The sequence below is a fragment of the Trichechus manatus genome, unplaced genomic scaffold (genome assembly GCF_000243295.1).
Source record: "Trichechus manatus latirostris isolate Lorelei unplaced genomic scaffold, TriManLat1.0 scaffold00091, whole genome shotgun sequence".
In the NCBI taxonomy this organism is placed as follows: domain Eukaryota; kingdom Metazoa; phylum Chordata; class Mammalia; order Sirenia; family Trichechidae; genus Trichechus; species Trichechus manatus.
In genome coordinates, this window is record NW_004444027.1 from 3,839,087 (window position 1) to 3,852,636 (window position 13,550).

A 13,550-nucleotide genomic window follows, 5' to 3' on the forward strand; every position below is an offset into this window, starting at 1 on the left:
GTATATGGTGTGAGGTATGGGTCCTGTTTCATTTTTTTACAGATGGATATCCAGTTTTACTAGCACCATTTGTTAAAAAGATTGTCTTTTCCCCATCTGATGGACTTTGGGCCCTTGTCGAAGATCAGATGACCGTAGGTGGATGGATTTACATCTGGGTTCTCAATTCTGTTCCATTGGTCAATGTGTCTGTCGTTGTACCAGTACCCCAGTATTTGGTGTTTTTGACCACACTACTTTCTGTAAGAAACTCTTAGATGGGCAGAGCCTTCAGCCTTTGCTTACCATTTCCTCTCCCTCTTTGTGATAACTCCTTATCTCTCCCTGGTTTAATTGGGATTCGAAAGTTCCAGATCTTGTTTTCCAACTTTCAGTCTCTCCCAGACACACCAGAGAACACCCTGTGGTCAGTCTGTCCACCAGCAGACATCACCACTCAGGCATAATATCATGTACTAATCAATCTGTCCACCAGGGGGCACCGTCCCCTCTCTCTGGTTATTGTTCCCTTTCTGTTTCTACAATCACATTTTTAGTCAGAAAACCCACACCCACCAAACCCCTTTTGGAGCTGGGTGTTGCCCTCTGGTTTTTCCTGAGGTTTTGTTCCCTGCTCTGTAGGGGCTGCTTATATCTAAGCTGGGGAAGCACAGGCACAAGCAGACTTTCCCCAGTTTCAGGAGGAAGAGGGGCTGGCACTCTCCAGAAGGACCTCTGAGAGATTTGTCTTGATGGTTTCAGAGCCCCAGTGGCCCTGTGGTGGTTTGGGCAGCAGTCTCCACTTAGGTGACCCACCTCCTGACTCCACTGTAGGGACCCTTCTGTACAAGTTCATATCAGTCCAGCCGCCACCAGTTACCAGTTGGGGAGGGGAAGTCACACTCCAAATGGACCCCCAGGGAGGTCTGCCTTGTTGCTATCAGAGCTTGCCCCCTGGAGTATGTTGGCTGTGGGTGTATTCTCCACTTCCACTCAAGATGCCTGCTTCCCAGGACACAGCAGCCTCAGTCAGCAGTCCTCAATGCCAACCAGAAAGGGGAGCAGGCAGACCCAAACTGAATCCCTGGGAGGTCTGTCCTGTTGGTTTCAAATGAGGGCTCTGATAGCAACAGGGTAAACCTCCCCAGAGGTCTGTTTGGAGTGTGACAGCACCTCCCCCAACCAGACACTGTCACCTGCAAGCCGGCTGTGAATTGCTACAGAAGGGCCGTTTATTGGAGTCTGCTCCCGTAGTCAGCACTCTGCCTGCCTTCCTGCGCACCTCTGAAACCAAGAGGACAAACCTTCTGTTGTTAGGGTTAGTCTGCCCCCATTTTCGGTTGATGCTGAGGTCTGCTGACTGAGGCTTCTGTGTATGTTGGCTGTGGGTGTATCTTCCACTTCCACTCAAGATGCCTGCTTCCTAGTACACAGCAGCCTCAGTCAGCAGTCCCCAGTGCTGACCAGAAAGGGAAGAAGCCAGACCCAAACTGAATCTCTGGGAGGTCTGTCCTGTTACTTTCAAGGGCCTGAGCTATGGGGGCAGGTGAAGTGTTGACTATAAGAGCAGACTCCACTGGAGGGGGCCTTCTGTAGCAATTCACAGTAGGCTTGGAATTGACAGTATCTGGCTAGAGAAGGTGCTGGCACACTACAGATGGACGCCCAGGAAAGTCTGCCTTGTTGATTTTAGAGCATAAGCTTGGGATCCTGTCTCTTTGTACAGGCAGGGGATGTGGTGATTAGGGAAATGGGCTGTTTCTCTGGGGCCACTTCCCCAGTTCACAGCAGCCAGTGGCCAGCACAGCTGAGGGGAGGGGCAGGGACAGTGGGAAAAGTGATTTTCCTACTGTATGCAACTTGTTGATTGATTAATTCTTGCCTGTCTGTAGTTTCCCGCTGCATTCCTCTGGTCCCTAATTCAGAGTTCCTCAAAGCTGAGCACCATTTCCGTGTTATATTTCTTGTTGTCTTTGTGGGGGAGGATCAGAACGATGGTTTGTTTATGCTACCATCTTCCCAGAATCAAGTAAATTTTATTTTTTTAATCAAATCCATAATTCTGAAATTTGTTTTCTTAAAATAATGTCCAGCTAAATGACTCTCACTTGAAATGATTTTGCCATCAGGGACATTTGGCAATGTCTGGAGGCATTTTTGTTACAAGTGTATTTGAGGGAGGAATGCTACAGGGATCTAGTGGATGGAGGCCAGGTTGCTGCTAAGCATCCTACAATGTACAGTACAGCCTCCCACAACAAAAAATTATCTGGCCTGAAATGTCAATAGTACTGAGGTTGAGAAACCCTGTTCTAGCTAATGTTTATTTAGCTCCATGAGAACAGAGACGCTGTATATTTTACCATCCCTGTCCTCCCAGCTCCCAGCCCCATGCTTGCCACATAGTATTGCTTAATAAATAGCTGTAGAACAAAGAACATTTCAGCAGAAACCAAACTCATGGGGATAAGTATTGTTAGAACCTGAGATCAGTACTTGAAGCTCAACAAGCACTAGGAAAAATCTCTATATAACTATTTTTAAACTGTGTTGTTATCTTCAAGTGTGTTTTAGAGGGTTTGGTGGGGAAAGTCTTTTAAGAGGTTTGGCAGAGATTGTGGCTTGCGGAAGTAGATAGAGAAGTGTTTTATTGTTGTTTTAAGCATTTTATGCAAACGCCTTGTATATAAACTGGGCACTTCAAAGGAAGGAAACTGAGGCGCCTGCTGGCCTGGGTGTCATAGAAGGGCTCTCCTCAGAGAAAAGGAAACTTAAAGGTTCTTTTGCCATTAAGAAGATGCCAATAACACTCTTTCTGCATGAGTTCAGGGAGCCAAGGTGATCATGTGCAGCAGAAAAAACAAAACAGTTTAGAGGAACTGAGCAGATGATATGCAATTGAATCCAGGTGAACATTGAGGGAAAAGAAATAATCAGAACACATGCAATGCCTTCTGTTTAAGAATTAGCAAACTACGAAGAGGTCCAAAGTGCCACAGATGAGTTAAAAGAAGGGTTAGATTAATAAAGCTAGTGACAGGAAGCATTTATCACAGATCTATAGATGTACAGTCATGCGTTGCTTAACGTCCACAATACATTCTATGAAATGGAACGTTATGTGATTTGGATGTTGTACAAACACTGTATTATGGATAAAGGGACTTTCAGGCCATTTGCTTCCAGAATAAATAAGTTTTGTCCATATTAAAAATTTGCTGGGACAAATAACCTCCCTCTGCAATTAGTTTAAGGAGTCCTGGTGGTGCCGTGGTTAAAGCGCGTGGCTGCTAACCAAAAAAAGTCAGCGTTTCAAACCACCATCCATCCACTGTGTGGGAAAAAGATGTGGTAGTCTGCTTCTGTAAGGATTTACAGCCTTGGAAACCCTGTGGGGCAGTTCTACTCTGTCCTGTAGGGTTGCTATGAGTGGGAATTGACTTTATGGCAGTGGGTTTGGTTTGGTTTGTGGACAATTAGTTTCTCTAAGGTTTCAACAAATTCTTCTGCTGCCTTCTTATCAGCAGTCATAGATTCACCACTCATGTCACGTTATGCAGCGAAAAGCATTGTCTGAGGAGCTTGAACCACCCAGAGCTAGCACTAAACTCCATATTGTAGTCTAGTCTTGCTTTTTCTTTAAGCATCTCGAACAAACTTCCTGTTTTAGCAGTGATCCATGCTGAGGGGGATTCGCTTTTGTGTTTGGTCCTCAATCCACGTCATTAGCAATTTCTCCATGTCTGATGTAAGTCCCTCTCGGCATTTTCATTAGGCTGGTAGATTTCAGGGAAGCCGATCATTTAACAGCTTGGAGGATTTTTTCCTTTGTTTTTGAGGATTGTCGTGATTGTCAAGTATAATGTGCCTAAATCCACTACGTCCCATTCTCCAATTGGGATTTCTGAGCTCTGTTATAACCTATGGGACCGCGGACATATATGCAATTGGTCATTGCCCCAAAGGACGTTATGTAGTGCATGATTGTATATTTCCTAAATTTTGATCTTCATTTTATCTCTTAGCTCATGCATTTCTTTTAACCTTTGCAATAACCAAAGCTATTATCTTAATAGTCCTTGGGTGGTTTAAACAGTTAATGTGCTCAACTGCTAACCAAAAGGTTGGCAGTGCAAGTCTACCCAGAAACACCTCAGAAGAAAGGCCTAGTGATCTACTTCTGGAAAAATTAGCCATTGAAAACCCTATGGATCACAGTTCTACTCTGACACACATGGAGAGTCACCATGAGTTGGAATCTACTCAAAGGCAATTGTTTACTATTATTATTATCCCAATAAGAGTACAATTTAATAGAAAGAAATGATCAGATGGGAGCATGCTGTTGCTCCTTCTATCGGATTCTGCTCAGCCATGGACAGTTATATGGGACTGGACTGCATACTGTGGGGCTAGAGACTGCACCACTTCCAGAAATGCCACCGTGGCGTTTAAGTGAAGACAAGTGCCAGAGGGTTTTCAGAGGGCTGGCTTCACATTTCTAAATTTATTAAGTGATAGTAATTATCACAAATGCCAACTGAGAAAATATTAGGGCAGTAGTTTGAAAATAAGATATCATTAATGGGTCATGTAATAGTTTGAATGCAATGCATGTTAAACAATGTATCCTCAAGCTTGGCATCAGATTGTACCATAGGCACTTGCTTGAGGCTGTCTCCACGCATGGCTATGAATTTGGCAGCAACCTTACAAGAAAAATGCAGCTTGCAAGATCGAGGTTTGTGGCTCCAGTGAGGCTCTTCAGAGGACTGTTCCTCCTCTGAGTTTAAGAACTAGTCTCATTGTGTCCTCTCCTTTCTCTCTGCTGCTTTCTCAGGAGGAGGACTTCATCCAACCCAGTAGCCGAGAAGAGGCCCAGCAGCTATGGGAGGCTGAGAGGGTCAAGATGCGGCAGAAGCTGGACAAGCAGCAGAAGCAGATGGTGGAAGATTACCAATGGCTGAGGCAGGAGGAGAAATCCCTGGTGAGCAGCTGCTGGACTGTGGGTGGGGATGGAGCCCTTTCCACAGTTCTGCTGAACACATTTTAGTAAAAATGCGTGCATGGGAGGGATTTCCATGCTATCATGTCAGTTTGTGTTTTCTTCATCTCCCAAGCTGACTAGAGTGAACGTTCTCTATGCATTCTTTTTTCTTCAACTGTGGTAAAAATATGCAAACCAAAATATTCACCAATACAACAACTTCCACATTTACAATTCAATGACATTGATTATGTTTTTCTTGTTGTGCCACCATTCTCCCTATCCTTTTCCAAAATATTCCACCACCATCAACATAGATTTAATGCCCCCGAAACAAAAACTCCCCTTCTCCCCTTCCCTACCATCCCTGGTAACCATTAATAATCTTTGGTTTCTATATATTTGCTTACTTCATATAAGTGAGATCATACAGTATTTGTCTTTTTGCAACTGACTTATTTCACTCAGCATAATGTTTTCAATGTTCATCCATGTTGTGGCATGCATCAGGACTTCGTTTCTCTTTACAGCTGCATAATATTCTCTCTGTGCGTTCTTACTCTTTTTAGTTCTAGAATTCTAAGTCCCTTGCTTTGGTTTTCTCTTTTGCAGGACCCCATGGTTTATATGAACAATAAGTCCCCATTGGTAAGTCACAAGGAGAAGTCTCTTTCTTGGAAGTAAGTCCTCAGTTTGTGTAAACAATGGAACCCCTCAGTTCTAGCCCCTTTGTTATTATTTGTTTATTATTTGTTTTTATGTTGGGAGCATGTCTTTTCCCTTTACACTGATCTCCAAGTGGCTTGCTTCCTGAGTCTCATGTGATCTACACGCTTAGCACTGCCTTGGCGTGCCACAGGGCCCCTCGGCCTCTTAGAATGGAGGGGCCCACCCCAGGTCACTTTTGGTCAGGAGCTCCCCAGAGCTCACCTCTGTAGCTATGATGTCTAGACACACAATTGAGGGAATAGGGGTAATTAAAACGGGGAAATCAGTTGTCCCCAGAGCAGCATTAGTGACTGTTACTTCTTTCCTTCCTTCTAGACCCCAGAGAAAGAGGCCGGCTACAGTAAGTGTTCACACCCTTCCTTTTGGCCCAAGTTTCTGCTTAGCATCTTGTGTTGAGCCACTCTCCTTGCTCACTGTCTGCGCAGAAAGCAGCAGAGTGTGTTTGCAATTTTAAGAAACGTCGGCCTTGTTTTAATTCAGGATATGATGAGGGTCCGTGGTTGAGTTGCTATCCATCCCTCTGCCCCATCTATCCGCGCTGCTCTCTCCCTGCCTAGTGGCTTTTCTCATCTCTCTCTGTTGCCTGAGTCCTCAGTCCTCTTCCTAGTTTATCTCGTTCTTGAATATATTTTGAGGAGTTGGTGATTCTTTCTTCCTTCCTGTCTCCTGCTCACTCTGCTGGAGGCTCTTTTGCACAAAGCAGTTAATGGATAATAAAGTAGCCCTATCCTATAAGGTCGCTATGAGTCAGAATTGACTTGACAGCAATGGGTTTATGAGTTATCCTGCCTCTGGCTGGTGCAAACAGATAAGCCCTCGACCACTAGCTGAAAGATTGGAGGTTCAAACCTACCCAGAGATACCTCGGAAGACAAGCCCGAGGGCCTGCTTCTGAAAGGTCACAGCCTTGAAAACCCTATGGAGCAGTTCTACTCTGCACACCTGGGTTGCCATGAGTCAGACTTGACTCCATAGCAACTAACAAAAACATCCTGTCTCTTATCAGTTCCTACTCACCTTCTCTAGGCCTGAGGGATGGAAGAGAGAAAGTAGAAGGGGACAGCTGAGCCTGCAGGGTCTCTTCTGAAACCTCTGCTGAAGGCAGGGAGGAAGGAGCCAGCTGTGAGCTAGGCTACTGCCTGGATCCTGGGGGTGGGTGTGGGGCGGGGTGGTGGAAGGACTTAACCATTATCTGATGATTATTCTGATAATGATGACAACTACAACAACAACAATAGTCACAGAAAAGTTAACACAAGCCAGCACAGGCCTAAGTGATTTACAAATATTAACTCATTTAATCCTCACAGCAACTCTGTGAGATAGGTGCAATTTATTACTACCCCATTTTACAAAGGACTAATTCGAGGCACAAGGAGGTTAAGTAACTTGCCTAAAGTCACACAGCTAATCATTAGCAGATCTCAGATCTGAGCCCAGGCAGTCGGCTCCAGGGCCCCTTCTGACCTGACATCTCCAAGTGGCTTTGTTTTTTTCTTTCTATAAAATGGACAGTAGTGTTGTCTCTGCCAGTAGGAGAACCAGAGAGGCCAGAGGGTATTTTGCTGGTACTTTCATTTGGCTGCATGTTTATTTTCCTGCTGTCTTCCTGAAATTCAGATTTCATTTCCCAGGGGCCTTCTCGTCAAGGAGGAGAGAGGTTTCCCTTGGTGATTGGGAGGTAGAAAGGGAAGGGCTTGGGTGAGGAGAACTGGCCCGCTCACTCTCCTTCCTTGTTACAGCGGAGTTCACGGGGCCTCCACAGAAGCCACCGCGGCTGGGCGCACAGGTGCGTGAAGGGCTTTGCGGAAGCTGGTAACCACTTTGAGTCAGGGCTCCACCAGACTGAAGACCATGGGCTGCTCAAACTTTAAAGGACCTCAGGCATAATCTAGTCCAGTATCCTCATTATACAGATGAGGCCCAAAGAAGGGAAATGCCTTGCCTAAGGCCACACAGCCAATTCTAGAAAAAGCAAGAAGAACCAGTCTCCTATCTCCCACGCCTCCTCTCCAACCTAGAGGACAACTCGTTGGTCCAGCCCTAGGGGCCTGAGGTGGGGGCCCCCTCTTTCTGCTGAGCCTTCCCCATTGGCTTCCAGCTCCGCCATTGTCATTATAGTAGACTGAGGTGCTGGTTTTCCGCTTTCTCAAACAGTGATTCTCAACCGCGGCTGCCTATTAGAATCACCTGAGGAGCTTTGAAAACTACCTGGGCCCCATGCCCAGGCGATGATCCAGTTGGTCTGGTGTGAAGTGGGAAATCAGTGTTTTGAAGCTCCTGGCCTCGGCAGTAGGGCTGAGACCACTGCCCTGGAAGCAGAAGGGAGGGATGTCCCCCCGGACACGGCACTATTATTCCAGAGAAGAGTCTTTTCAAATTGGTTTGGTGGCTGAGTGGGCACCTGTAGTGCCTGCCCACGGAAGAATTGTAGTATGCCTTGACTCTTCCCCTGCCATCTGCTTCTTTCCCCTCAGTCCATCCAGCCTACGGCTAACCTGGACAGGACTGATGACCTGGTGTACCTCAATGTCATGGAGCTGGTGCGGGCTGTGCTGGACCTGAAGAACGAGCTCTGTCAGCTGCCTCCTGAAGGCTATGTGGTCGTGGTGAAGGCAAGAGCCAGGAGGCTGAGCCGGGGATAGGGGAGGTGGAGGCTGCCCATCCCAGGCCTAGAAGGAGGGGCAGGGGCTGAGCTTCCTGTCTCTTACCCCAGCAGGTACTTTTCCTAGGAAGACCCCGATTAGAGCAAGGTGGTCAAAGGGAATTTAGTCCCAGGTAGCCTCACAAGGCAGGTACCATCCCAGGGGACACATGGCTTTATCAAAATGCAGGAGGTGATGGTCTCCCTGCCCCTTTTTCTCCCCAGAACGTGGGGCTCACACTGCGGAAGCTCATTGGGAGTGTGGACGATCTCCTGCCTTCCTTGCCATCATCTTCACGAATGGAGGTGAGTGTCCTTGTCCCAGGTGGTGCCATAAGCCTTCACTTCTCCCCTCCTCTCCACCTGTCCCTAGCTGTGTTTCCTACCTGAGGCTCACAGGGCCATTCTGGGCAGCCTCACTTCTGCCTGCTGAAGGCGGCTCTGCACAGCATGTTTGAGCAGTGACCAAAGGAACTGAGAGGGCACTAGGGGCTTCCTGAGGTGAACTTCCTGGTCAAGCCTCAGATGACTGCAGTGAGTTTCTTTTTAATATTTTATTGAGTTTTTGGTGAAAGTTTACACAGCAAATTAGGTTCCTATTTAACATTTTCTATACATAGTGTTCAGTGACATTGGTTACATTTTCCACATTGTGTCAACATCCTCCATATTTCAGTTCTGGTTGTTCTCATTCCATTAATCCAGCATCCTGGCTCCCCTGCCCCCTCCGCCCCCTCCCTCAACTTTCTCATCTATGCTTTAGGGTAAATGTTGACCATTTGGTCTCATATAGATGGTTCTTTTTTAAAATAACAAGCATAGTACTCACAGGTGATATTGTTTGTTTTATGAACCAATCTGTTATTTTGCTGAAAAGTGACCTCCAGGAGTAGTTTCAATTCAAAGTTTAAAGGGTATCCCAGGGAGATAGTCTTGGGGTTCCTGTAGTCTTTGCTGGTCCAGTATGTCTGGCCTTTTTTTTAAAATAAGAATTAGAGTTTTGTTCTAAAATTTTCTCCCATTCTATCCAGGACCATCTATGGTGTCCCTTGTCAGAATGGTTGGTATTGGAAACCGGGCACCATCTAGTTCTTCTCGTCTCTGGATAGATAAGGCCCTGGTTCATTGCAGTGTTCTTATTGAGTGAGGATATGCAAAGGAGGACACACTTTCCTCTTATTCCCTCTTTTAATCTTTTATCTAGTCACCTTACATATTAGAGGTTAAGGTGAGTGTGTCATTGAAATAGAGTTTACAGTTTTCTATACTTAATCATTTAATCTAGTTTTTTTTATTGAAATGCGAAGCAAACAAAACTGTCACTGAAAACCAAAATGGGAAACATCCCTAAAGCATTAGTGCTCTATATTGAGATTGTGCCTGTGATAGGCAGAATAATGACCCCCAAAGACAGCCACATCCTAATCCCTAGAATCTTTGGATATGTTACCTTATGTAGCAGAAGGGACTCTGCAGATGTGATTAAATTAAGGATCTTGACTTGGGGAGATTATCCTGGATTGTCTGGGTGAGCCCAGTGTCATCAGAAGGATCCTTATAAGAAGGAATCAGAAGGACCAGAGTCAGAGAAGCAGAGGTCAAAGTGATAGGATTGCTGGAAGGGAGCCATAAACTAAGGAATGCAGGCGGCCTCTAAGACCCTGAACAAGACAAGGAACAGGCTCTCCCCTAGAGCCTCCAGAAGGAACACATCCCTGCCAACACCTTGACTTTAGCTTAAAAACAGCAAACAAACCTGTTGCTGTGGAGTTGGTTCTGACTCATAGCAACCTTATAGGACAGAGTAGAACTGCCCCATAGGGTCTCCAAGGGGCAGCTGGTAGATTCGAACTGCTAACCTTTTGGTTAGCAGCCAAACTCTTAACCACCTAGTGAGACATTTCCTACTAACTGACCTCCAGAACTGTAAGATAATACATTTGTGTTGTTTTAAGCCCTAAATCTGTGGTAATTGTCCCAGCAGCCATAGGACACTGATATAGTGCCACTGTCAGTTTGTTGGTTGTCCCCGTTTTAATGTTGAGGCATCTGGAAACCAGTAGTAGACCCCCAGAAAGCCCTTTCACACTCCACCAGGCTGCACTTTTATCTACCCACTCCCCGGCGGTCAGTGAAGGGGTACAGGTGCCCACCACCCCAGCCCTGCTCCCACTGTCTGTGGCTGCTCAAGAAAGGATGAGACATTTCCTGGCTTCCCTCCTCGTGGCAGCAGCAGCCCAGAGGAGCCCCAGCCTGGGTTGCCCTGTTTGGTGTGAGTGTTTGTTGCCCTTGAGATGATCATCCATTCATTCATGAACGATTCATTCATTTCTTTTGATAAATATCTCCTGAGCGCGGACTATGTGCTCAGTAGTATGCTAGGCCCTGGGGATAGGGCAGTAGACAAAACAGACACACTTGGAGTTGACAGTAGGCAGCTAAACATATGAGTACATGTACTTGATCCCTGACCATTCACTCAAACACTGGACCAGCGAGAGGAGAGATTTCAGTGAAAGGTGTCCGTCCATCTGGATCATGCTGGGGTGGTAGCAGGGTGGGCTGAATGGTCCAGGCCAGTCTTTGATGTCAGTCCTTGCTGTCCCAGGCTCCAGCCTGCATGGGGCCTTGGATTGAGCCCAGGGAACTTCTGACTGCCTTGGACAAAGCTTGAGACCAGCCGAGGCCAATACTTGTGTTGTCACCCTCCTCCAGGCATCAGCCTTTGCAGCCCCCTCAGCTCCTAGCCTCCCACATGTGCTCTCCTTGCAGATTGAGGGGACCCAGAAACTGCTGAACAAGGACCTGGCAGAGCTCATCAACAAGATGCGGCTGGCCCAGCAGAACGCTGTGACCTCCCTGAGTGAGGAGTGTAAGCGGCAGATGCTCACAGCCTCCCACACCCTGGCCGTGGATGCCAAGAACCTGCTTGACGCCGTGGACCAGGCCAAGGTTCTGGCCAACCTGGCCCACCCACCTACAGAGTGATTGAGGGCACCACCCTGCCTGCATCATCCACCCCCACCTGGTGTCATGTACCCCACCCCCTGGCCCTTGCCTTGCTTTCAGTCATGTGGGTCTTCTCAGGGGGAAGGCCTAGGGGAGTTCTTCCCTTGCCACTTTGCACGACCCCCATCTTCCCACCCCCACCCCTGCTCAGGCTGCAGCTGGACACAGGAGACCCTGGGCTGTGGATGCTGGGGGATGGCAGAGAGGGCTCAGAGGAAGAGCTGCGGCTCCCAGCCACTCCCTCCTCACACCTGCTGGCCCCGAGCATGGGTGCCTTGTTGGATGTCACCATGGAGCCAGGAGCAGCTGCATGGACACGACAGGCAGATTTGAGAACCAAACTATTCTTTCTCCTTCCTCTTTGGCCCTCAGAGGACCCCTGCTGCACAGAGGGGCTGGGTAGGGGCTTTTTTTGGGAGGCAGTGGCTGATGAGGCAAGGGATGGACCTAATTTCGTGTACAGTGTACATTGGAATTTATTTAATGTGAGTCTGGTCTGGACTGACAGCTGTGTGCCCTCCTGAGGGAGGACCTGGGAGATGGTCCAGGAACAAGCTAATTGGGACTCTGGGCACAGGACACTGTGTTATGTCAACAAACCAAGCATTGGAAAGACTAGGAAGAGACAGAAGCCAAAACAAAACTTTGAGCATATCTGCCTCTCTTCCTCTCTCCCTCTTTTTTCTTTCTTCCTTTACTTTCTTCCCCTCCTCTCCTTTCTTTTTCCCTCTTTTCTTACTCGTTCTCCTTTTTTCTCCCCTTTTCTCACCTAGTCCCTTCCTTTCGCTCGTGTTTGTGTAGAACACTCTTTTACCTCCTTTCTATTTGACTTGTGGTTGAACTAAAATTGTATAATTTGCTTTGTGGTTTGTTTGATTTTTGTTGTTTGTTTGAGCCGCACTTTGGGGGAAGAATGTTGACCTTGAACCACAGCCCTGGATAAATCGATTGTGCCCCTCGATGGGTGGACACTGGGCCTCACCCAAGTGGGGGCGTGAGGTGACACTTGGGTAGTGGAGTTTGCTCCAGCCCCTTTGCCTCAGCATGGTGGTGGAAGGGGCCTGACAGAAGGGCCACTTTCCCTGGGGACCCATGGCAGTTCCCACCATGGCCACGTAAGGAATGCCAGTGGCACTCTCCTAGTGGATACCAAAGTGACCAGAGTTTGGAGGGGCTTGGGAGGGACTCATGGTGCTGAGGGAGTGGCCAGAGAAGAGGACCTCACAGTTAAATGAGCAGATTAGATTTCATTTCATCCCTTTATTTACATGCAAGATGGATGGGGAATGTGAACAATATTAGTGACCATCACCACACCAGGAGATGAAGTGTGAGACTAGACCAGAGAGCCCAGTGTCCTCTGGGAGTGAGGAGGGAGAGTTGGAAGTCTGCATTCACAGGAGTAGAGAGGAGAGAGAAACCAAAATGGGCCACTGAGAGGGGCATCTTGGGCTGGGGTGTCAGGGTCAGTCTGGTCTCCCCTGGGTCTAGCAGGCATCCACCTTCCAGGGAGAGGCGTGGGGGGGGTGGGTTGGAAGGAGGGGATCCCACAGCCTGAGAGGAAGCTGAAAGCTCAGCTCTGGCTTCCTGCTAGGCTCTACACGCTGGGGGCCAGAAGCCTTCTGGAGAACCTGGCATCAGTCAGCTGCTTGACTCCATCCTGGCTCCCACACATGACCAAGGGCCTTGACTGGTCCCATTCCAAAGTGGAGAGCAGGCTCCACAGAGAAGTTCAGAGTGGATCAGAACACGATGGGGGCCTTTAGGAAGGAGAGGGAAGGCAGGCTGAGAAGGCAAGCAGTCCTGCAGCTTTTGCATTCATGAAGCCATCTCGGGGTCCAAAGTAATCTAGCTCACCCACCTTAGTCACTCAGAACACATGTCCTGAGTGCAGATCACCACTCATCCAGCATGGTGCTGGCTGCTGCTGGGGATGCCAAAAAAGGGAGAGGCATAGTCCCTGACCTCAAGGAGTTCATAATCAGAATGAGCCCACAAAACGAAGCATCAAGGGCCTAGGGGCCTGTGGAGGGGGTGCCTAACAAGCTCTGAGTTTGAGATGGCTCTTAAATGACAGTCAATGTTGCAGCAGAGAAGGAGAGAGTAGAGTTAAGGGGGAGCCTGGGGTGGGGGGTGATTCCAGGGTGGATGGAATGGTCCAACTACTTGCATCCAACCATCCATCCCTCCATCCAGAAGGGT

At 47.8% G+C, this 13,550-nt stretch overlaps 1 protein-coding gene across 5 annotated transcripts in view; it reads left to right on the top strand.

The window, feature by feature from the left end:
• PTK2B (protein tyrosine kinase 2 beta) overlaps positions 1-12,212 on the top strand; it is a 171,001-nt gene extending 158,789 nt beyond the window's left edge. For 3 of the 5 annotated variants that reach the window (XM_004382178.2, XM_023736721.1, XM_023736722.1), the window contains exons 24-30: positions 4,820-4,966; positions 5,579-5,614; positions 6,011-6,035; positions 7,438-7,484; positions 8,173-8,310; positions 8,565-8,645; positions 11,112-12,212. In XM_004382178.2, coding sequence (XP_004382235.1) covers positions 4,820-4,966; positions 5,579-5,614; positions 6,011-6,035; positions 7,438-7,484; positions 8,173-8,310; positions 8,565-8,645; positions 11,112-11,327 — 690 coding nt within the window. In that variant the 3' untranslated portion in view covers positions 11,328-12,212. The remainder of the gene's footprint in view (positions 1-4,819; positions 4,967-5,578; positions 5,615-6,010; positions 6,036-7,437; positions 7,485-8,172; positions 8,311-8,564; positions 8,646-11,111) is intronic. The other 2 variants (XM_004382177.2, XM_023736723.1) reach the window with 1 other exon arrangement.
• Positions 12,213-13,550: the final 1,338 nt, after the last annotated feature.